Here is a 24918-nt window from a genome sequence, read left to right as displayed (position 1 = left end):
TTACCAATAACTGTTAAAACCATTTCCACAGAATCGTGTTGCAGGGATTCAGCGTGGGTCTGAGAACAATCTGCTACATTTGGTTGCAGGTGTGTATTAACAGGATCCAGGATATTTATTTATTTTTTCCACTCAGTCTTTAATTATGTTTCATGACATAAACTATTCTGTTATATTCGCAGTTTCAAGTCCACTTTGAATGTCGGGGCTCACGGACACTTGATGACACCACAGGAACAGTATGGAGGTTATTTATGTGTTGTCTTTTTACATTTGAAGAATCAGTCACCATTTACTTCAATTGTATTGGATTTGGCTGCGACGCCGTTTACTCCTGAAACTCTTGAAGTGTTTTCTGGACTCAACCCCCCCATCTGCACAGTGGTAGATGGAGGGGGGGCATTTCAGGTGAACTAGCCCTTTAAACTCTGGGTTCCTTTCCGTCCTCCTGTGAAACAACGTGTTCTCTTCTTCCTGTCAAGGTGGTTGCACCTGCTCACACAAGCCCCGCCCCCCTTCCCCCCTCGCCTGCTCCCCCGGCTGGACTACAGTACCCAGGCGGCACCGCGGCGCTCTCGCTGCGCCAGTCCACCTCGCGGAACCAGTTGGTTTGGCCCAGTTTCTTCTTCTTCTTCTTCTTCTTCTCCTTCTTCTTCTCCTCCTCCTCCTGACTGTGTGTGTGTGTGTGTGAGTGAGCTCCGCCGCTGCTGCTCCTCCTGCTCCTGCTGCTGCTGCTGTTGTTGTTGTCAACCTTCGCCGACGGAGAGAAGAAGACTCCCCCTCCTCCCCTCTCCTCTCCTCCTCCTCCCACCCTCCCCTCCTCTCTCTCTCTCTCTCTGTGAGGAGGGCCGCTTCCAGTTCGCCGTCACTTTCCTCCCTCCTCGCCGGCAGCACCATTGGCTTCCGCGCGGTGCCACTCAACTCCTCTCCCAGCCCGAGTTGAGCAGCAGCAACAGCTCGGAAACATCTGGCCGCCGCAGAGTGCTCCGACTCCCCTCGTCCCCCCCCCCTCAGCTCGCCCGCTCCTCCTCTCCTCCTCGCCTCGCCTCCTTCAGCCCTGTTATGGAAATTAGTCCAAAGTCAATCTAGTTTGGTCTCCGGCTGGACGGACACACCGGCGGCGGGGGAACGCGGAGGCTGGACCGGACGCAAGGAAGCCGGGGGAAGACGTCGGACCGTGTTGTCTGTGAGTGCTGCCTCCAACACCGGAGTCCGCTCGAAGCAGGCTCCGGGAGGGAGGGAGGGTTACGGAGGAGGAGGGGGGGGTGAAAAGTGGCTAAACCTCCCTTAGCATGACCGTGTTGTCTCCACGCACGAATAGTTGCCATGTTAGCTGCGGTGTTTTAGCAGCTGTTGTCATAGCACCGGGGCCTTCGCAACAACTGTTAAATAGCCCGATATTGTCGCCTGTTCGCGTTACTTTTGTTAGCAACGGTCGCGCTATAGCTAGCTGCGTGGGTCACCGTGTGTGTGTGTGTGTGTGTTTGTTGTGTCTCCTGGTCACAAATGGCTTATTACACGTCCTCTTGTGTTGTTGGTTCGTCACAGCAGCAGCAGAAGCAGCAGCAACGGTTACTTTGACTTTTACGCTCATTTCCTCCTCGGTCCCCCCCCCAGAAAAAGCTCTCGAACACACACACACACACACACACACACACGCCATTGTTGATGGTGGAGGAGTTAACAGGTATTCATTGTCAGCTGCTTTGTAACTTCACGATCCCGCCGGTGGACCGAGCGACGCTGTCACGGTGCAAAGTGAAACTCCCCGAGAAGAAGTGAGAAGTTGACGTCGGGATCGTTTTTGACGTGTCCGACTTTTGGGAGCAGGGTTAATTTTTTACTTTAAGCTCATTAAAGATTGCGAAAGTTGGAAGCGAAGCGAAGCGCTCGCGCGAATTTGAGCAACACTCCTGCTTTTTTATTACCAAGACATGTACGTAATTAACTTTTTTTCTAAATGTTGCACACTCCACTTTAATGTTCTCCTAAAAAACGATCCCAGGTTAAGACATACTTATTTTCTTATAATAATTCCACACCCTCGTGCTGTTTTGGATGTTTTAAACTTTATTCGGACACAATAATTAAATGTAGTTTCAAATGCTGAAACGTGCGCACTTCCATTACAGACGAAAGATAATTATCACCGCCGCTGTGATAAGTTTCTCTGCGGCTTATTAGCGGCGTGTTTTGGCCTGTTTTGTTTAGGATGTGCTCTCATTAGTTTCCCTCTTTATGACTCGCTCCCATTGTTTCCGCATTTCATTTTTTTGTTCCTGTCACTTGTCCGAAGGATCTGAGCAAAAAAGAAGAGGTGGGGGTGGGGGGGTGGGTGGATGGATGGATGGATGGATGGATGAATGGATGAATGAGTAAAAGGACGAATGAATGAATGGGTTACAAGAAGAGGCAGCGGCGGTGAACCGTAAACAAGTGGAAAACAATATCAGCTGCGTTTGTCTGTCCATTGCAAATGTGCTGTGTTGGCCTTTTGTTTCTGGTTCTACTGGAGTTGGAGAGAAAGACAGGAAGGAAGGAGGGTTTCCAACATCTCACAACGGAGACCGCACAAAGTTTTTTTTTAATCCACAACCTGTGTTTGTATTTTACACATTTCCCCTCTCCTCCACAGTCAAACTCTCCTGTGTCCCCCCCCTCTCCTCTCAACAAAAAAGCATCCCAGTGCATTTAGTAGATCCATGTGTGTGTTTTTTTTTTCCACAGAGAGAGAGAATGGGGGAGAAAGAGACTAAGTTGCGTGGTGTTGGTAGAATGAAAGAGGAGTCTGGTGGCAGGAGTGTAGAGGAGGCAGCATATGGCTGTAGAAAGAGCACAGCTGGAGGTAGCATCTCCATCTGAGGATGATGTCAGAGCAGCTGACAGGCTGCCATCCACCCCACCTCCTCCCCCTCCTCCTCCTCCTCCATCCCTCCACCGCCTCCACCCCTCCCCAGTCCTTTATTGTGAGTCTCAGCGGCAGCCTGGGAGAGTTAGTGCTCTGTGCATGTGTGTGTGTGTGTGTGTGTGTGTGTGTGTGTGTTTGTGGCTGCCGATCAGTTAGGAGGAGGAGGGAGGTGGTATCTCGTTCCCCCTCCAACATCTCCTCCACTTTGCATCTGTCCCTCGCAGTTTGAACAGCGTGGTTTTTTTTTTTTTTGCCAGCCTCCCTCTTCTTCTTCTCTTCTACCCACTCATTGATTCAGAGAGTGCGAGCGAGGAAGAGAAAGAGCAAGGAAGAAAGAGAGAGAGAGAGAGGAGAGAGAGAGACAGACACAGCCATTCCCAGCCAGCCAGCCAGAGAGCCCAGCTATTCTGCTACAGTGGAGTTAATCAAGTTGATGCATTCTGCTGCAGGTATCGTTTTGTGTGTGTGTGTGTGTGCATGAGTGTGTATGAGACCCGGTGCTTGGAGTAGAGTCCGGGGTAGTGGAGTAGTTATTTTGTGTTGTTGTGGGGATCTCCGGTGTGTCAGAGCTGTGTGAGCGCTGCGTGAAACTGCTGGTGAGTGCCTCAGTAGTGAACTTGTGTTGGTGCTGCCTGTCTGAGGGGTAATTGCTGTCCGGGTCTACCAGTCCGCTGGGTTTCTTTTGAGTTTGGAGTCTGGAGAGCTGCATTTACAACTCAGCTGTTGTTTTGTCTTCTGTTTGCTATTTACATTTATCAGTCATTTTCCGTGGGGACACATTATTTTGAAAGCAGAGTTACATCTGTCAGAGTTTCGTTTTCTCTTTATAAATCAAGGGAAATCTTCATTTAAAGTTCTGCTTTTTCAACAAACATTAATCCAACATTTTTCACTCATTTTGCAATTTGTTAAATTTGATTAAAGACGCTTAAAGGACTTTTTTTTTTTTCAAATAACAACAGATTTAATGTTTTAAGCAAAAAATATAGTGAGCAGTCATTTGATCCTAATCATCCAACCTGTGTTTTTTCTCACTCGCTGTTAAATTACTTGAAAGCATGTGCGGTCTGCTCTACCCACTTTTCTCCCCTCCTGTCGGCTGGAGTAGAGGAGACTAATTTAGAAGTTGCAGATTTGAGCTGCCTGAATTGGCTAGACAGCTGTAATCGCACTCCCTCCTAGTCTTAATCTCTTTATCTGGCTAGCAGCTGCCATATGGCCCCCGTCAGCTGGATCAGATGTGGGTAAGCCTCCCTCCCCGGCCGTCCCAGCCTCTCCCTCACCCTCTCCCTCACTGCCCCTCCGTGTCTCTCTCTCTTTCTCAGACCCCTGCCTGAGCCGGCCGGTCCGGGGCCGGGTTGGCCGGGTTGACAGGCGGCTGCCCTCCTGAGCCTCTGCCGACGGCTCCCTCCCCGTTCGCCGCCACAGCCGTCTTTATTTTTAGACATCTTTAAGGATTAGGATTGATGCTGTGACGAGCAGGGCACTTACAGTGATTGTATTGTAAATCTTCTCTTCTGGGTGGTGGGTGGGGTGGTGGGGGTTGAGGAAAAGGGCAGTTTCTACTATGGGGCGGATGTGTAGGGGTTTTTCTTGTAAGATTTAGATGGGAACGGTAGTGTGTGAGTGACGGATGGTGAGTGCGTGGAAGGAGGAGGTGGAAGAGGAGTTTGACTGGACAGGGGGTGGGGGTGTGGAGAGGTGGGAGGTGGTACACCCTTGTCCCCGTAAGCCCCCTCATTAAAAGCAGTTTGAATGAGCTGTAGGGCGAGCACACGCACACATACCCCACCACACACACACACACACACACACACACACACACAGTCTCTCACACACACTGACATTCTTGGTGTAGCTTCATTTAAATGAGGTGATTTAACTGCTTTGGTTAACACAGTGCCGAGCGGGGCCGATGTATTTTCTCAGGCAGGAGAAATCCACTCGGTTAACAGGTGGGATTTTACAGATTTCATTCTCGTTAACGACTTCTGAAATCTTGCCGAATTCCTTTTTTTAATTTCTTTTTAATCGAACTTTTTTTTAACTACACCTGACGAGCAGCAAGTTTTCAGTCCTTTTTTTCCTCCTCCTCCGTCTAAACTTACACTTAAAGCCGGCGCTCGCAGGTTAAACAAGGGACAAGCTGTTTTCTTTCTCGACAGTGCTATTTCAATTGGGCAGTTTTCCTGCTCGACTTAGCCTGTGGAGGTGGTTGGTAGGTAGGCTGGTGGTGTGTATATGTGTGTGTGAGTGTGTTGTGTACGTGAGGACAGTGTGTGCAGCTGAAAGCCGGTTACCTAAAAGGGCTGTGCCAGGCCAGGCCAAAGTGGGTTAATAAAAATAACCAGCGTAGGAGCAGCGACAATCCAGGAGTGCAGGCAGAGGAGTTAGAGAGATTCAGAGAGAGAACGGAGAGACAGAGTAGAAGAATCTGTCGCTGGTGGTTTACCTGAGTCTTTCTCTGGGTAAAGGCAGAATTAGACACTATTCTTTAATTACTCTTAATTGCCTTGATTTTATTATATATTTATGAAAGGATAATATAATTAATATAAAACGATTTTGTGTAATTGTAAGAAGGAATAGGTGTCTGACTTTACAGTAACCTCCGTGGTGTATTTTAATTTGAGCAGAAATATTTCTGTTCATGTTGTGATTGTGAGTCAAATTTTAAATATATATATTGTATCTTTGCTGCGTTTTTGATATGAGTTTTTTATTTTTTATTTCGATATCTTTAAAAAAAAAATCTGTTACACTTGCCTCCTCCTGAAGTGTTTCTTTCGCTTGCGTGTCTTCTTCGAATGCTTATTTCAAGCATCTCTTTTCATTTATTTATTTATCTATTTTACTTTATTCTATTCTTTTATTTTACTTCAATCTGTTTTCAATGTCTCTCAGTTTAAATCCTCTTTTATAGATTTTGCTTTTGTCTATATTTCTGCTTATTTCTGCTAATTCAGATTAGTTTTAATTCTTAAGACATAATGGGCGATGATACCTTTATGAGATGTACTGAGATCTGACTCTGCTTCTGTGTCTCTGTGTTGCTGCAGGTTATGAGGACGGCAGGATGGAGTTCCCAGACCACAGCAGACATTTACTCCAGTGTCTGAGCGAGCAGCGGCACCAGGGCTTCCTGTGTGACTCCACGGTGCTGGTGGGCGATGTCCAGTTCCGTGCGCACCGTGCTGTGTTGGCCTCCTGCAGCATGTACTTTCACCTCTTCTACAAGGACCAGCTGGACAAGAGAGATGTGGTGCATCTCAACAGCGACATTGTCACAGCCCCGGCCTTTTCCCTGCTCCTGGAGTTCATGTATGAGGGCAAGCTGCAGTTCCAGGACCTTCCCGTGGAGGATGTGCTGGCAGCGGCCAGCTACTTACACATGTATGACATTGTGAAGGTGTGTAAGAAACGTTTGAAGCAGAAGGCCACGACGGAGGCGGACAGCACGCGCAGAGAGGAGGACGGTGGGTCCAGCTGCTCTGATAAGGCAGACAGTCTATCAGACGGTTCTACCGGCCGGCCTGCAACTGCTGACCTGCTGCACAGTGATGAGGAGGAGGAAGCAAAGGCAGAGAGTGCACCGCTGTGGCTGAGGCTGCCGTCTGCGGACAGATCAGCAACACCGGCCTTGGCTACAACCAGCCCAGGTCACAGTGAGGCTGTGACACAGGCTGGGGAAAGTCTTCGGGAGAGAGGAAAGCTGCTCTCTCCGGCCGGAAGCCCCTCCAGCTCCACTGGATCCCTCTCCCAGAGGTCGCACCGCTCTGTCAGCTCTCGTGGAGCGCACAGGGGCAGGAGGGTCTCAAATGATGTGGCTGACTGTGTCCTGGACCTGTCAGTGAAGCCTATCCCCAGTAGCAACCACAGTAACCACCACCAATCCTATTTCAGCAGTGCAGCCACACCAGACAGCATCCAAAGCCCATTGGCTGTGAGGGTGAAGGTAGAGAGGGGCGTGGCTTCAGACGAGGAAGAGGAACTAGGAGGTGGGGACTATGAAATGGAGCACAGCGGCATCACCAAGGCAACAGTTCCCAGCGCCAACGGGGGCCTAACCCACCACGGGGTCGGAGGGCCTCTGTCAGTCCAGCGGCGGCTTGGCCTGGAAGCGCACCTGTCCGCTCTGCGAGAGGCCTCTCTGGCCTCTGAGCTGGAGCGAGATGAGAAGCCTCCAACCACAGCAGATGACGAGGACCTACTGGGAGGTGAAAACGAGCGCGCCCAGGCCGAGGTGGCCAGCATGGATAGTGCCCTGCTGCCCTACGTCTCCAACATGCTGTCAGCTCAACACACCCAGATCTTCATGTGCCCGCTGTGTAACAAGGTTTTCCCCTCCCCGCACATCCTCCAGCTTCACCTCAGCTCCCACTTCAGGGAGCAGGAGGGCATCCGCGCCAAGCCCGCCGGAGACGTCAACGTGCCCACCTGCACCATCTGCAGCAAGACCTTCTCCTGCATGTACACGCTGAAGCGCCACGAGCGGACACACTCTGGTGAGAAACCCTACACCTGCACCACCTGCGGCAAGAGCTTCCAGTACTCACACAACCTCAGCCGCCACGCAGTGGTGCACACGCGTGAGAAGCCGCATGCTTGCAAGTGGTGCGAGCGGCGCTTCACGCAGTCCGGGGACCTCTACCGACACATCCGCAAGTTCCATTGTGAACTGGTCAACTCGTTGTCAGTAAAGAGTGAACCGCTGGCACTGCCCAATGTCAGGGATTGGGCGATTGAGGACAGCTCCCAGGAACTGTGGAAGTAGAACAGACTGCTGGGTTTGATAAAGGGAAAGAAAGAGCAGAGTGAGAAAGGCAGAGAGCCATGGGGAGGTGAAGAGAAGTTTGATGTTCGGGGTTTAAGTGAGTCATGTTCTTGTGTGTCGCAAAATCTCATTCAATTGCACTTTAATAGCACATGAAAATGTTACTACTGATTTTTTTTATTCTATTTTATTCTGAACTCTTATTTTTATTTGGCGTAAGTTCTGTTTGGTGGTTTTCATTGCGTCTAAGGACATGGGTCCCAGTGAGAATGTCTTGCCTTTATTTTTTTGAAGAGTTTTCACTCTGTTTGTGTTTCATCTCAGAAACAACACTCCGACGCTGGCCAGCGTATCGGTCCCAGTCCCACAGACAGCAAACACCACTGCAGGAGTTCAGGTCGAACACACTGAAGTGAAAAAGCATTACAATACACTAAACGGGTACTGTGATCGCCACAAGTCGATACCACCGCACACACAGTTTGAAGAAATGTGTGCGTGTGTGTGTGTCTGTGTGTGCGCGCAGTCCCGCACTACTCTGGCAAAAAATTCACCTGATGTGCGTGAGTGTGTATGAGTGAGTTTTGTGTGTATTAATTTTATTTTCTACTGGCATGGAGGTGTCGTTGGCGAAGCGCTCCCCGCTTCTCTCGTTAAGCTCTTTGGTGTCGTGTGTTCAGGGGGAAGCTGACTGACTGACAGACTGATGGCACTCATGCAATGCACAGCCTCCTTTTTTCACTTTTAATCAATTTGAAGTATTTTCTAAAAATGAAAAAGACCTTTAAAATTATTATTATTATTAATATTATTATTGTTATTAATAGATTTTGTTTCTTAAATCTAGCTGGCAGTCTTTAAAACATCTCTTGTTGGAAAAAAGTAATTTAATTTAAGGTTGTTGTATATTGTTCTGCTATAATTTTAAAAACTTAAATCCTTTACCATTTTTTAAATTAATGATTATTATTATTATTTTGTTACTTTTTTTGTAATGGGACCTGCTGTTGTTGCATGACGTCCAAACCTGTATACTTTAAAATAAAATGTGAATTTGCTGTATTACTGTACACATTGTAATTGATCAAATATTTGACAACGGGCTTTTCTTTTTACTTTTCTTTGTGAATACTACTCCAGGGTGCGGTCTGTTGAAAAATCTGAATATTATTCTGGAAAAAAAAATGCATGAAAATTTGATTTTGTCTTAAACCTTTTAAGTTGTGGTTTTTGCATCGGGGGGAAATGTGTGAACGTTACACTCTTTGACAGTGAAAAGTTGGGTTTTTCTACTCGTTGTAGGTCTGTCGCTGGGCTCCTAGAAGAATGTTACCGAATGTGTTACCCTCGGATGTTGAAGCGAAACGATGAAGCATTTGAAGCCTGTGTCTATATGCACTGATCTCTCTGCTGTGTGTGTGTGTGTGTGCGTGTGTGCGTGTGTGTATGTGTGATTATGAGCATGTGACTCGGTTATTACCAGTCAATTTAACCTACTGACGATCTGCGTCCACCCAGCACTTCCTCCTCCTCCTCCCGCTCCTTCTCCTCCTCCTCAGGCGATACATTTCTCCATCGCTGCATGTTGGTTTTCCGTCTCTCCGTCCTCTCCAGCTCAAGATGCCGTCATAGCAGTTTCTCGGTTTTATCGTCTCGCTGGGCACTTACTTCAGGTCTGAGTGCAGGTTTGTGGCTCTGAGGTGGCTACAGTGTGAAGGATGCGGAGCGAGAGAGAGAGAGAGAGAGACAGGAAGCAGAGAGGATGAACCTGAGATGTTCTACTGAAAGTTGAAGGGTCAGATATCTTTGTCACACTATAGTGTGGCGTCGAGCTGAGCTGTGCTGAGCTGTGCTGATTCTGTACAGTAACTCGCTCGGCTCAGCGCGGTGCGTCGTGAATGTGATCAGATGTTTGTGTGTGTGTGTGTGTGAGCGTGTGTGTGTTTTTCCACTTCAAACATGGTCCTGACTTTGAGAGAGACGGGAGAGATATGGCATGCCTGAATGCACCTTTTTAGGCTAAAAGACATAAATTCAGATTTTTTTGCTGAAAAGATGCCTTTATTAAAATAAAAAAACCAATTTCTGACGCTATGGAAGTATTTGATACTGTAGAGCATTGAGAAATAGTTAACGTATAAATTCAAGGAATTTTTTTGAATTTGTCAGAAAATGATGTCTTATCATATTTTGATCGTGTGATCTGAATTTTTTGTTTTGTACGTGGATGTTGTGTTTGGGTTGGGGCTACATCGGTTTAATTTTTTACTTTTACTTTTAAACCTCAAATTTGTTTTTGCAGAGTAATGGTCAAGCGTTGATACAATCCAAACCCATTCAACGTAGAGATGCTGAAACGCGAAGGCTCCGCATTTCCCCTCACTCAGACGTGTGTGGGTGTGGGTGTGTGTGTGTACATGCCCCCACTGGTGTGCATGCGGTGGCTGTATGTGCCGCCCCGTCATCTGGTGGCACCTACAGGCTTTGCCAGTGCAACAGTGTGGGTGACATTGCGGCAGTTTTAGCCGCATTGTCTCATCTTTTTTAATTTTTCCCATGAAAAATTATTTCTTCACTGGCAGCGTCTCTGCATATGGGCTCACTCCATCCTGCTGTTGTTTTCATCATTACTGCTGTTTTATTTATTTTTTTCTCTCGTTCCGTTCTGTTCCTCTGGTTGTACTTGACCGCCTTAAACTGCTGTAGTCCGGGCTAATTTTTATTTTATTTTATTTAAATTAATGTGTGAGTGGAGGGTGGAGTTTGTGGTAGTGTTGTCAACGGCTCACGATGCTATGAAGTAACCACCCTGATGAGACATCTCCTTCTTTTGCTGTGCTTACTTGAAAACAGGGGAGGGGGAGTTTTTTTTTAAAGTAAGGTATAAAAATGAAATGTTCAAATGTCATAGACAGGTTATGGACGACAGATGGGGAGGGTGGGTGTGGTGTGGGGGCGGAAACGACGAGTTTGTTTTGAAAAAGGACAATCACTGTCGGGGGCGGGGGAACAAGCAGATTTTGATTGAGATGTATTTGCTCTCCCTTGAGATTAAAAAGAAAAAATCTTTTCTTTTACGTTTCTTTTTCAGATTTAGTCATTTTTAGCTTTGACAATCATAGTTGGGTTGATTTATTTTGTTTTTTTCGTTTGTTTTTTTCTCAAGGGGAGTGAATTCTAATTGTGTTTAGTTTTGTAATTTTTTGGTGTGCTGTTGTTGACATTTTTAAAATTGTGTGCAAACTGCAATAAATTATAAGAATCTTGAAAATTCAATCTCACGTGTGAAATTCTGTTTCGGCTTTTCCTCTCTCAGTTTCTTTACTACTATTAGAATAACGACTGAATATTCAAATGTAAGTTTTTGTGTAAACCTGTCTTGAACACACACACACACACACACACACACACACACACACACACACACACACACACACACACACACACACACACACACACACACACACACACACACACACACACACACACACACAGGTTGCTGAAAGGCCAGAGCCTCCCGTCCCTCACTGACTGGAGATGTGGGTGGAAGTTGAGAGTGTGCATGTATTCGTGCACGTGACGAGCTGAACAGCGAGCCGTGCTGATGGCCTTCACACTTGCAGTATGCGTGTGTCGTGTCACTGTATTCTTTTGCGTGCCCGCACAACTGCTATATCAGCTGCAGCAGAAAATGTGCAGCAGCTTGTTGGGATCCAAACCGCCAGCCACACACACACACACACACACACACACACACACACACACACACACACCCTCCAAAGCTCCTCAAGCCCAGTTTTCCAGTAAAGAAATCAGCTTTAGCTAATTTCTTGCTGCTCAGTAAACCTGCTCTTACAGATGCATTAAAGGCCCCTGCACTCGGAGGCCAAGGAGCAGCGCTCATTAGGCCCCAGATGGTCTCTGCTGTAAGCCCCCAACGTACACTCACGCGATAAGCTCACAACTAATCTTGATGACATTGTCCTCTGTCTGATAAATAACTTATTGGTTTAAGAAACTTAAAAAGACTTCAGTTCCATGTCCATTTTCCAGGCAGCGTTTTATTGCGAATATCTCAAACCAATAACTTTCAGTTTATTTGACTGGATGAGGTTTATTATACATTTTGGATGTTTGCATTACTTGATATGTATTTTATCTTTTCATTAAACATGTTTTACACGTTTCAAACCGTCCACACTGTGTACATGGTCCATGATTCTGAAGTACCTGCCCTCGGTGCTGATTTCAGTCGTCACTTCAGACAGACATTGTGATAACTGCTGCAGAAAAAACAGCAGCTCTATCCTTTGGTCACGCGCTGCCTGCTGATCATTAATTGCAATCTGCAGTGTTGTAAGTGAACATCTGCTTGTAGACAACTGCTCTCTCTCTGTGAGCGCGAGGAGGCCGTGCGAGGTTTGCTGTGAATGTAGGTCATTAATTTGTTTCTGTCCTTTGTTTACTTAAGGAAGGGGGACAAAGGGGCAGCTGCAGAACCATTTGGCTGTGCCCAAGGCGGGCCAGCTCAACATGTTGGGAGGCTGAGACCAGCTTGGGCTCCTGTCTGGGGCCCGGGCCCCTGCACTCCGCCGCTTCGCGTGAGGGAGCGGCCTCTGCCAAGCTGCCAGCGAGGGCTCTCGTGCGGGGATAAAGAGAAGTGTCACGTGAACTCGAGGCGTCCTGATGTTTGACTGTTGCGCTTTATTTTCAGAACCGGCCCCCGGCTCGTCTCTGTGAACCGACATCTGCAGGCTTGGCTGAGGAAGCGGTTCCTCGTAACTTCGGTGCAACTTCCAAAATCAGCTGCAGACAGATGTTTCCATTGAAAACCTGAGAATAAAAAGGCACTTTCAGTTTGTTTGTGCGTGGCTGTTTCCAAGAATTCAGTTTCCTCTGCATAAAAATGCAGTTGGTTAAAGTTACAGTAAGAACAAAGCTTGGTCACAGAGACCTCAGCAAACAGGATTCCGGCTTTTAGCCTTGACACGACCGCTTTCATTCAAGGCTTATAACTCAGTATTGAGAGGAGGAAAAAACCTCCTGGATCCTTTTCATGTCTGAGACTTGTTGATTCTCTGTGAAAAAAAGGAAACACTCCCAGGCCAGGTCTCGCCACGGAAGAACTGACGGAGAGAGAAAAGAGGAGAGCAGTCACAAACGTGTGTGTGTGTGTGTGTGTGTGTGTGTGTGTGTGTGTGTGTGTGTGTGTGTGTGTGTGTGTGTGTGTGTGTGTGTGTGTGTGTGTGTGTGTGTGTGTGTGTGTGTGCAAGTGATCGAGGATTGTCTGCATATTTAAAAGAGCCCCTTTGTCAGGCACTCAGCACAGCAGGACAGAAGGCAAGCAACAAGCGGCCCGCCTGCGAGCAGACAATACAGTGGCACTACACTGGCTGGGGAGGGAGGGAGGTGGAAGGGGGGAGGCAAAAAGGGGGAGGGGGATCTTTTTTTTTTTTTTGGGAACATCGGGAGGCACAGTGTCCCAGCCCGCCGTCCATCCATCCAGCCACTGCACCCTCCTCCCCCTCCCTGAAAACAAAAGGCGACACAACTCGAACTTGAGTATCTGTGTGTCTCTGTTGAGAGGGAGGGAGGGAGGAGGAAAATACTACTTACCCATAACCCCCTCTGCAACCCCCCACCCCCCCCACACCACACACCTCTTTACACATATTTAGTATTCATATAGTTAAGTATAGTATTTATGTCTGCATGTGCAAGAAAAACTTCAGATAAGTCATTCTGTGGTCGTGCACGCACAAGGAGATCACAGGTTTATATAACCTGTGATCTAGCATGAGCGTGCACACACGCACACACGACACACACGCACACACGCACACACACACACACAAAGGCCTCCAGCTGGTGTGTCTTTAGGGGCTGGGCTACGCAGGGATTAAACAGTACTTGTTCTTTGTGCGATTCTTGTATGGAAGGAGAGCGGCCTCGAACTCCCGGGATAAGTGAGGGGAAAATAGAGAAAGAGCGGAAGGGGGGAAAAGGGGATGGAGTGAAAACAAATGCTCCAATCAGAAAGGTTCATTTGAAGGAGAGCTAAATTAATTGGCTCTAAGGTTAAAGCAAAAAAACTAAACTTCCTCTGCCATCCTCTCCCAGCTGTGTGTGTGTGTGTGTGCCAGATAAGGGGCATCACCAGGGCGTGTTCGGGGTGTTGATGGAAGCTGCTGGCACTGGGACACATGTGCACGACTCAGCACTTTATCATCGCCATAGTGACCTGATGGGGTCACGCAGGGAGGGGTCTACTAGTGTCACTAACTCAACCGACTGGGCTGCTGCTGCTGCTGCTGCTGCTGCTGCTGTTGTCTGCTGTCTGCTGTGTAGATGTTAGAGGCGTTACTGTACACGTGTGTGTGCATGTTTGTGTATGTGAGTGTCAGACATCTGCTGCACCTGCCTGCTGAGATGTATACAAGTGTACGTACCACACACACACACACACACACACAGGAAACCACAAAAACACATGTACACACACGACAAGCAAGCAGCCAGCTGTGATGATGTGGAAGAGTGAAGTTCATTCTCGCTGTCACATCTTTCCTCCTGCAGAAATACAGTGATGAAAGCCGCACACACACACACACACACACACACACACTCACACGTACACAGTTTTGGGTAGTAGCTCATATCCCTGTTGTTGTATCGTACTATTGCGAGTGTAACAAATCACAAAAATCATTTGATGTGTCACTGTGCTGCCAAACTGCAACACATCTTCAAACCAGCAAACACACGGAGCGGTGTGTGTGTCTGTCACCTGCAGGTGTCGGTTTATAATAACGTTTAACTTGACAGAAGTTTAAGGTTTCAAACTTTGGAATGAATCATTTGGTAGTTTCCTGAGCTTCCTGAGCAGGATGTAACTTTACGCTGCAAAACCAATAATATGTGGAGACAAAAACAGGCGACATCTCGTCGGCTGATGAAAACGTTGATCTGATTCAGTCAAATATATAATTACATGTGTGTCCAAATAGAAGAATGAAGTCATGTTCAATCTATTGTAAATGGAACAAAATGTAAATAGCATGAAACCCAAACAAGGTGTCAAAGCCTGACACATTGAAACATTAAGAATATCTGAATTGAGAACCGGTACTGAGGGATATTATTAGTTATAACATGCAGTGTAGTCTGATGCAAGTTGGTACAGTGTGATGTGGTGAAATATAAAAATGATATGAAGAAGTATGTGTGAGCAGATCGACACAGAGACGCCTGTTTAAACTTTAAAAATGAATTTCCATACAGAAACCGATGTGTCACTCAGTGGAGCCCTGAAGTCCCCTTGAATTAAATCAAGCCTTATAGCCAACAAACCAATGGGGATCATGAAATCATAATGTCTGTTGCGGGAGAATGATAAGATCTTTTTTTTTTTCCAAGATCCATGAATTATTCCCTGGGAAATCCGTGATAATATAATGAATAATAAATTCCTGGATCTGCCCCCTTTTTCCAGATCTATGGCATTTTAGAATATCCCTCGTATAGTAGGATCATTCTTGGCTCGTGTCCCTTCCTTCCACCGAGTTTCATGAAAATCCGTCCAGTATTCTTTTGCGTTTTGGAGGCAAAAACATGATTAAACTCCTAAATGACACACACTGGAACATGTACACTGACAAAGTCAAACCATGACACAATAGAAGGGTAAGAACACAATAAACAAAATAACAGGAATGAACACTTTATTATTTTTATGTTGAAATAACCACACAACCAAGTACAGCATCATCCAAATGAGAAATAACATATCGACATAAACAGTAGTGACACATGAGTAAAATACCACAACCATTAACATAAGAGGGCAGAGAAACTCATATAACTAAGAACTTGACTAAAATAATGCAGAAGTGTTTCTCTATCCATGGGAATCGTCTCTGTAAAAGGAGAAATGAAAATGAAAATGAAAATAAAAACAGTCCAGCATGTTGAGATCCTGTGTCCTCAAACTTCAGGTCACGCTGGTGACACTGGTCCCAAAGAGGATCTCCATCCATTACTGGGACGACTTTGGGAATTTCTGAAGTGAGATCCTGAATCGTCTCGGTCTTCCAGTGAGAAAGTTGATCGCAGGAGCAGAAAAATAAAAATTTATGCAAACAATATGTCGGAACATTTCCGCTGCGCCGTTTATTTGACGATTTATCATGTGGTCGACGTTTTCTTGACACGAGGGGAGACATCGACGTGCTTCCTGACAGCAGAGACTGTGCATGACGGGAGTTAACTGGCGCACATGCATGTGAGCGTGCAGTCATTGTGTGTGTGTGTGTGTGTGTGTGTGTGTGTGTGTGTGTGTGTGTTTGTGTGTGTGTGTGTGTGTGTGTCTGTGTGTGTGTTTGTGTGTGTGTGTTCTCTCACCCTGTGATGCCAACCTCTCCGCTCCCTCCCAGCTCTGGCCAGGCACGACCCATCTGTCACATTCCTCCTTCCATCCATTCTTCCATCCCTCCCCCCAATCCGCCGCACTCTGTCCATCCCTCCCTCTGCGTACCCATGCTTCTTTTCCATCCCTCCATCTCTCTCTCTCTCTCTCTCTGCCTCCATCACGTCCGACCAGCCTCTCCCTCGCTCCTTCCTGAAGAGGCCTCGTCTCCGTCTCCATCTTCATCTTCATCTCTTTTATCTTGTAACAAGTTCCATGTCACTGTTCGCTCTTCTTCCTTTCACTTGTTTCTTCCATCTCTCTCTCTCTCTCTCTCTCTCTCTCTCTCTCTCTCTCTCTCTCTCTCTCTCTGATGACCAGGCTTACATTGATGAAAATGAAAACATCTGGCCGCTCCAGCTTGTGTAATAATACTAATAGTCATCATCAAAAGACAACACAATGAAGCCCCGGGGCTATTTTCCATTGTGGCCCCAGCTATACTTGAGGCCAACTTGGGGCCCTGTAGGCCCATGTAGAGCCCTAAGGGCCAGTGTTACTGCTCCATGCTGAACCAAACTGAACCAATCTGGGCCAGAGAGACAGGGGTCCTGCCTAGGGACCTGGCACTGTCTCTGTAAATGTATGTGTGAGTGGTGTAGCATCAGGGGTGTAGCCCGGGGTGTACTGGCATGGCTGTGCATTGGATTATTGAAGGCAGCTTGGGACCATCTGTATGGTGGGGAAGAAGTAGAGAAGGAGGAGAGGAGAGGAAGAGGAGTGGAGAGGAGAGGAAGAAGAGGAGAGGAGACAAGACGAGAGGAGACGAGAGGAAGAGGAGGAGAGGAGAGGAGAGTAAGACGTGAGGAAGAGTAGGAGAGGAGAGTAAGAGGAGGAGAGGAGAGTAAGACGAGAGGAAGAGGAGTGGAGAAGAGAGGAGAGGAGGAGGAGGAGAGGAGAGTAAGACGAGAGGAAGAGGAGGAGAGGAGAGTAGAGGAGAGGAGGGGAGATGAGACAAGAGGAAGAGTATGAGAGGAGAGGAGAGTAAGACGAGAGGAAGAGGAGAGGAGAGGAGGATAAGAAAGACCAAACGAGCGAAGGAGTCATCGTCTTCTTTCTTTCTTTCTTATGTCTTCTTGCTTTTTGCCTCCTTGTTCAATGCAAACAAATCAAACACAGCAAAATTATCGGCTTTAGTCTCGTCACCATGAATAAACTGTATATTGTCTTTTCTTATTATTGTTGGACTCCTCCAAGTGTGACATGGGATATGAAACAAGGAACATACAACATGTTTCCATCATTCTGGTCCAGACTGAAAGGCCTCGGCAGGATTCAGGTGAGGGGTGGAGCAGCAGGCGTAGGCAGGAGGTAACATATTATCCGGAGATCACGTGTTTGTTTACACACACCGACACCAGCGGGGGCCCTTAGCACCGGAAACTGTCTGTGTGTGGCTCCGCTTTTTCATCCGGAGATATTTGTTTTCTTTCAGCTGCAGGTTAGAATCCTCATCAACACCCCCCACCTGCTCGCGGTGAATCCTGCGGAGAGGATCTCCTGCTGGGTTCTCACACCGGCTCCTCTGGAGGGGGCCAAGCAGAGAGACTCCGCAGAAACCCCTGAGGCTCTTGCTCGGACATTTGCATTAACACAGTTCAGTGCATGTCTGACAGCAGCTACAGGTAATCTGCTGATGTTTCCTGCAGCGCCACCATTAGGTCAAGATATTAAAGGTGTTTTTTATCTCAGCTCATCTGATTGACTGAGAAACCTAAAGAAGTTCTCGTCTCCAGCAGACATTGTGAATGAAGCACAAGCTGCAGCAGTAATATTTCTCTGTAAATGCATCATGAAAGAAGATGCGGAAAAAGCTGTAGATAAAAACATTTGACTGTGGATCGGTAGCGATTGATACCTGAGTCCCTGAGTGAGGTGACTGATGGAAGTGTCTCTAGAATCCAGGCGGACAGCTGCTAGTGGACGGAGGCGCCCACGCTTCACTGAAAATGTAAACGTTAAAGTCTCCATCACTTCATAAAGGTTTTATTGACGTTCGATCTCTAGTGTACGGGAATCGGTTTGGATGAATGAGGCAGATCCACGTATAAATATCCCAACAACTGCTCATGTAGGTGTCGTGTGTGTGTGTGTGTGGGTGTGTGTGCGTGTGCGTGTGTGTGTAGTAGGTCTTCCAGAAGGTCTTCTCAAGAAGGGAAACAGGCTGGCAAGCAGCTGTGGTTGTAACTCACACAGACACACACACACACACACACACACACACACACACACACACACACACACACACACACACACACACACACATTCTCTCTCTCTTTCTCTCTCTCCCACACACACACACACACACACACACACACACACACACACACACACACACACACACACACAGAGAGAGAGAGAAACACACACAGAAACACACACAAACCAAGGAACCCACCCATGCACATGCATTCTCTCTCTCTCTCTCTCTCACACACACACACACACACACACACACACACAAAACACAAGCTGTTGCTGCTTAACGACTGGGCTGCTCCAGAGCACATCTGCACTCTGCATTATCATTAGTTCTCTCCCGCATCCCCAGGATCGCTGACAAAGTGAACAATACCGACAATCACCCCCATCAGCTGCGGCCATATGGGCGCCATCCATAGCTGTGCCCCCCCCCTGGCTGGCTGGCTGGCTGTGGGGTGGCGGTGGTGGTGGTGAGGGGTATAGAGCGTGGTGGTGGTGGTGATGGGGAGGGGGATGGCAGCAGTTGCACCAGCATCTGTTTGGCACTCACTTGCTCATTCTGCCATTTTTTGAAGACGAGTCGGCCGCACCGCCGGTGGAGAAACTTTCTTTTTGCTGTTGTCACAACAATCCTGGTGTGTGTGTGTGTGTGTGTGTATGTGTGTGTGTGTGTGTGTTTGTCGTGTAATGATCTCGCCGTCCCATCCATCTCATTTATTACCTCTCCTTTGCTTTCCTCCCTCGTGATCTGCCTCCCTCCCTCACCCTCCTGCTTCCCTCCCCTGGACAGTTTAAATGCATTGCCAGGTACGCTCCTGTCGGCTGCGTCCTGTCATTGCCACCACCTTAATCCTCCGTCCTAATGGGCTGGGAGGAGGAGGAGGAGGGAGGAGGAGGAGGAGGAGGATGGAGAAATGTGTGTGTTTGTGGTGGGGGAGTTGGCCCAGATGGCACAACAAGGTGTGCTCCACCACTCTTCCGCTATAGATCCCCCAAATCTTCCCCTTCCTGTGGCCCTCTCTCTCCCTCTTCCTCTTCCTCTCCGTCTTCATGTCCCTCCTCCCTCCTGGACTTTGAACCCAGCTGGCGGAGGTGTTTTTTCTGGGATCAGCAGCAGAATCCTTCACTGCTGTTCTAATTATCTTTCAACTCCAAACCCCCAACTGTATATCGTTCTTTTATATCCACCTTCCTCCCTAACTTCCTTCTCTCTCTCCCCTTCTGACGGATCATAAGCAGAAGCTTCAGTCGCTCGTCGGGGACGTTTGGAGAAGCACGACACTTCACAGCACGTGTCACCTTGAGATTAGCGTTTGTTGATGCACAGTGTTTAGCCTGTTGGTGTCTCCGCTGTTGTTTCTGTACAAAGTATGAAAACGAGCGGTGCAGGTGTAGCTATTAATTGAATCCTTTTTTTTCCGGAGCCATGTTTGTCACCTCTGCTGTTCAGTGCCTCAAACCCACGAGGAGGAAAATGTGACACAAACTGGAGGGTAGGATCAAAAGGATCCTTGAATTCCCTCTGACTGGATGCAGAGAGGATTGAAATGTACATATAAGTTCATATATTACTGCACAGTACAGAAGGACTGACACTCTCCGTGATTACAACTCAGCCAACTCCATTCACAGACGAAGCCCGTCAGGGGCTGTGGAAAGCTTCAGTAAAAGAAAGTATGTGGAGTTTATTGTCGGGGAAATCAGGAGGTAGATTAGTCTGTTTAGTTTGTTAAAGTTTATGGTTCTAGTGCAGCGTCCGTTCTAAACCTTTCTGTTTCGGCCTGTGGTGAAGCTGGTTCCACTTTTCTTTCTGAAACTGTAAAAGTAATCGACCGTGAGACTCAGTCCACAAAACCCTGAAGCCGCCGCTGCTGCACAAAGAGCTGTTCACCTCTTTATTCACAGTTCGGTGAAGCTCGGACCCCGAACTCGAGAATCAGTTGTTGACATTGTTGTGAACACACTGTTGCCTTGGTTGACATTCTGATGAGTCCCAGTCGCTGGTCGTCATATTTAAAGTTAATTAATGTTGAACGTGTCCAAATCGAATCAAATTCCACACTGCTCGTCCACGGGCCCTTTTCAATACTCATGGCAAGTGTGAAGCCGATAAGATTCTGTAGATTTCCAGGCCACACAGAGACAGACAGAGATTCCTGGAGTTAGTGGCGTCCTGGGTTTTAGTCTGTTAGCTGTGGTCGTGTATCTTGTTTTGTGTTATCTGTCCCTGCTTGTATCTATATATGAAACTTTTATTTCATTTGCAGCCCATGTTGACAGAAGAGATGCTGTGTGGGACACTGAGACCTTCCTGCTCAAATAAAGGATAAATGAGATTAAAAATGTGATCGTCTAAACGCTCTAATAATGCAGTCAGGTGATAATTCTCTGGGATTGTTAAGATTATATTTTCACCTTACATTTATCCATATAATAAATTGTCTATATACAAAATTTGATAATAATAGTCTTAAATATTTCCATTTACCACATTAAAAGTACTCAGAAAACATATTATTACACTATTGTGACACAGGTACAATTACTGAAACAAGCGTTGGTTTCTCTGCTTAATTATATATTTCTTTTGCTGATATTTTTGTTGTATTATAAAGTTGCCTTTTCTTTATATTTGTATATTTCCTTTGTAAATCTTAGGCACAATTTGATTCGAGTACGACTTGTGTATTCTTGAATCTTGACTCTGAAAGTGCACACACGGAAACTAACTGACTTCACATCAGATATTTGTGTTTTTTTTTTACAAGCGATGATGCTGTGAGGTGCAATAAAACTCCCCAGTTCTCTAAACATCCATTTGCTCTCAGCTGTCAGCTCCTGGTGTGTTTTCTTTCTTCCAGTTGTCTGCAGATCTTCACCGGCGGGGGCCACAGATCAGTTGGGTTCTCTCTGTTCAACTGTTTTTCTTTCTCTGCGATGGCTGTTTGACTGCTGACAGGCTTTTATTCTGGCGAGACAAAAAACAAGACAAACCACCTCTCCATCGCTGCCCAGGTGTGTGTAAACACAGAGAGGTGGAGGGGTGGGGTGGGGGAGGGGGTGCACATAGGTGTACATATTCATACACAGAGAAAATGTTTACGTGTGTGTGTGTGTGTGTGTGTGTGTGTGTGTGTGTGTGTGTGTGTGTGTGTGTCCTCTTCAAACCCCTCCTTACCCAAACAGAACGAGCGCCTCCTGGGCAAATATTTAAAGTCAAAACAGGCCGGGCCCATAAAAGCTGAGAGGTGGGAGGCAGTGGCTACATCTGTCGGGGGGGAGGGAGGGAGGGAGGGAGACTTGTGAGGAGAGGACTGGGGTGGGGGAGGGGAGGCAGCAGCTGCCGAAATGAGTCTGGACACTGCTGACACCAACACCTGTCCATACTGGAGACACGGGGCCAGCAAATGTCCAGCCACAGCCCTGCAAACACACACACACACACACACACACACACACACAACACACACACACCACACACACACACACACACACACACACACACACACACACACACACACACACACACACACACACACACACACACACACACAGGATCACATCACACGCACAAGAACACGCGTGATATTATCTAACTGTGGAAGAAGCCATTGGACGAACGCACACATGACGTCTCTCGAATACAGACTCAGACACACACACCTAACCCAGCCCTTTGTCGCCCACCACACCCCTCTCCTCTGGCTGACCCCCATCTGTTGCCTCCCTGGGGAGTGTGTGCGTGCATCTGTGTGTGTGTGTGTGTGTGTGTGTGTGTAAGAGTAGGAGGTCAGGGGAGGGGACAGGCAGGCGTTGGCCCCGGCTGCCCATTGATCAACAGCTGCTCGGCTTCTCATGCCGCGCTGGACGGCTGGGGAAGGTGACAGCAGCTGGGTCGGGGAGAAGGTAAAAAGCTCAAGGCCAGAGGCTGGGACCTGGAGCTGGAGTCGACGCTGGGGCCGGGGGGTTGAAGTTTTCAGGCTCGGGCCCGGAGTAGCCAGGGTCCGGGCCTCGGTAAAGAGCCGGACACGAGTGAGTTTTCAGCAGAGGGCAGAGAGGCGATGGGGGGGAAACAGGCGAGGAATGGAGGGGCCAGAGATGGACAGTGAGGCCTTGGACAGCAGCCAGATGCTGTGCAGTGTGTGGATGCCAGACAGAAACAATGAGGTTAGACAGAGCAGAGCAGGAGTGTGTCTGAAACAAACTACAACACATTAGGCTTCATCTGAACATGTGTGAAGAGAGAAGAGTTGTGGCTGATTCCAGCGGCCACACAGAGTCACGTGGAGCGAGGAGACGTCACGACACAAACTTTCAGCAGGACTCTCCTCTCGACGCTCATGATATTGCTGCATGTTGCTCCCATGAAAAGTGACGCAAGCTCATATCACACTGTGCAGTGATGAATGTTGAATAATCAGCTTCTGTAAATCAAAAAACAATGTCTTTGAAATATTTGATGCTTCTGAAATCACATAAATATGAATTTATGTCACCTCTTACCAAGGTCTAACACACTTCAGTATAATAATGTGGTTAAGTAGAAAGTCCAGATGAATAAATCTACTGAAGTAAAGTAGAGATACATGAAAAATATACTTAAGTACAGTAACCAAGTAAATTTACTTCATTACATCGCAGCACTGACTGAAAACCACCTCTGTGAACGTCTCATCTCACCACGATGACACACACATGGTGAAAAACAAAAACCCTCCACGCTGTCACACAATAAGTTATTTTCAGTGAAGGAGGAAAAATACAGTCGACCGCAGACAGATGGATTTTCCTCTTTATTCACTGTTCCTCTTCTCTCCGGGGATTCTCTCTGAACAACAGTCGCCTACAGAGCAGAACTAAAATGGCTGGAAAGGTATAGTCACAATATGGTCAAGCCGAAGCTTCTGCCTTTGTGGATGCTCACAGGAAGCGCTTGAAAACGAGGCCTCTGGGTAATTTTCCAAAAATATGATATGAATAACATTAAAAATCAGTTAATTCAGATGCAAATCATTGTTCTGCTTTATTTAAATAACTACACACTCAATTAATGTTTAGCTTAAATTAATTGAACGTCAGGAAGCAGAAATGTACTAAAAATGAAGTTAGACTTTTGAGTTTTCTCGTGAAAAAAAAAAAGTCTGATTTGACTGCTGACGTTTCTGCTGCGACTGTTGTTCGCAGGACATGTTGGCGTGTGGGGCTTTGGCCTTTAGCAGGAGCTGATATAGGAGCCGACAGCTGTTAACGGTGTCGGCCGTCACACATCTGCTGCCGCGGCCTCTTTTTACAGAGCGGCCACAGTTCAGGGGCTGCGGAGGGGGGGGTGGGGGAGGACAGGGGTGAGAGAGGGAGAGAGCGAGGGAGGGACGGAGAGAGGAGGTGCAGCAGGTGAACGAGGGCCCGAGAGAGACAGGGGGTAAAAACAACTTTGTGTGGCTTTTTACGGCCGCGCATTCCACAGGGAGGTCACAGTCGCAGGTCAGATCAGGTGGAGGTTCGCTGGCTTGCTCGAGAGCACTGCGGAAGAGAGAAGAGACCCTAACCCTAACCCTGAAATCACTCTTAAGAATAAAAGATACTGGTTGATGTGACGTGGGAATTGAATGTAGGAAAATGTGCCCGAAGAAAAACCCCCAAGGCTTCTAGATGTTGACCTTTGCTGTCAGACCCCCTTAACCGAGCGCAGGTAACATGAGCTGAGGAGGGTGTCAACTCATCCCACCAGGGCATATTTCCACCTGAAACCAAGTCACCTGTCACGTAGAGGAATAGCCTGATATTTAAGGAAATGGAAGGATACCAACTCCATATCCACAGGACAAATATGGAGCTCGAGCCTAGCTCAGCATAAAGGCCCCGGGAAACCGGGACACAGCGAATGCAGCCTGGTGCTGTGAAAAGCACAGACTGTGAGAAAAGATGGACGACGCATCTCCACTTCCGAAATGAAGCAAAAATATCCCTGAAGCGAACGCCGGAGTCAGATGAAGTCAGATTTTAACTGGAGTGTGCAGGATCATCGTGAAAGTGAAGCAGGAAGATATGTTCGTACGCTGCTGTGTGTCATGCACGTCCAGGTCAAAGGTCACGAACATGCAAAGGAAAGAAGGTCAGTTTATAACAGAAGCTGAAAAGGTGCACGTACGTGTGCGTGCGAGTGTTTTGACAGATGACTGCATCAGAGCATGTGTGTGTGTGTGTGTGTGTGTGTGTGTGTGTGTGTGTGTGTGTGTGTGTGTGTGTGTGTGTGTGTGTGTGTGTGTGTGTGTGTCCTCACTCTGCAGTTGGCTGAGGGAGAAAACTCATTTGCTTGTCCATTTACTCTGCTTCCCTTTCCAGCAGCGGCCGCACAAAGAGGCCTCACTGTGGGATTCAAATGAAGGAGGGAGGACGAGGAGCAGGGAGGATGGAGGAGTTGTTCGGTGGGACACTGAGGTCGAGTTCGGAGGTTGGAGGGGGACTGAACAAGAAGAGGGGGGGGGAGGTGATAGATGATGAGGGGTGAGGAGGAAGGAGGGGCGTCCAGTTACAAAATTAGCACAACCCCAACCTAAAAAACCGAGGGGC

At 47.5% G+C, this 24918-nt stretch overlaps 1 protein-coding gene across 6 annotated transcripts; it reads left to right on the top strand.

Moving 5' to 3' along the window:
* Positions 1–837: 837 nt before the first annotated feature.
* zbtb18 (zinc finger and BTB domain containing 18) lies at positions 838–10538 on the top strand. Of its 6 annotated transcripts, none has more exons than XM_035172426.2 (3): positions 838–1186; positions 3166–3357; positions 5968–10538. In XM_035172426.2, exons 2-3 carry the CDS (start codon positions 3342–3344, stop codon positions 7680–7682), a joined length of 1731 nt encoding a protein of 576 aa, XP_035028317.1. In that variant the 5' UTR covers positions 838–1186; positions 3166–3341; the 3' UTR covers positions 7683–10538. The 6 variants fall into 6 exon arrangements, 5 of the variants coding, with proteins under 5 accessions (XP_035028317.1, XP_035028319.1, XP_035028316.1 ...); XR_004698019.2 differs by lacking the exons at positions 838–1186; positions 3166–3357 and adding an exon at positions 3375–4863 and having other exon boundaries at positions 5968–7779; positions 8007–10538; XM_035172428.2 differs by lacking the exon at positions 3166–3357 and having other exon boundaries at positions 839–1186.
* Positions 10539–24918: the final 14380 nt, after the last annotated feature.

This window comes from Hippoglossus stenolepis, chromosome 12 (assembly GCF_022539355.2).
Source record: "Hippoglossus stenolepis isolate QCI-W04-F060 chromosome 12, HSTE1.2, whole genome shotgun sequence".
Taxonomy (NCBI): domain Eukaryota; kingdom Metazoa; phylum Chordata; class Actinopteri; order Pleuronectiformes; family Pleuronectidae; genus Hippoglossus; species Hippoglossus stenolepis.
The sequence above is the reverse complement of the archived record's forward strand: the minus strand, read 5'-3'. Positions and strand labels throughout refer to the sequence as shown.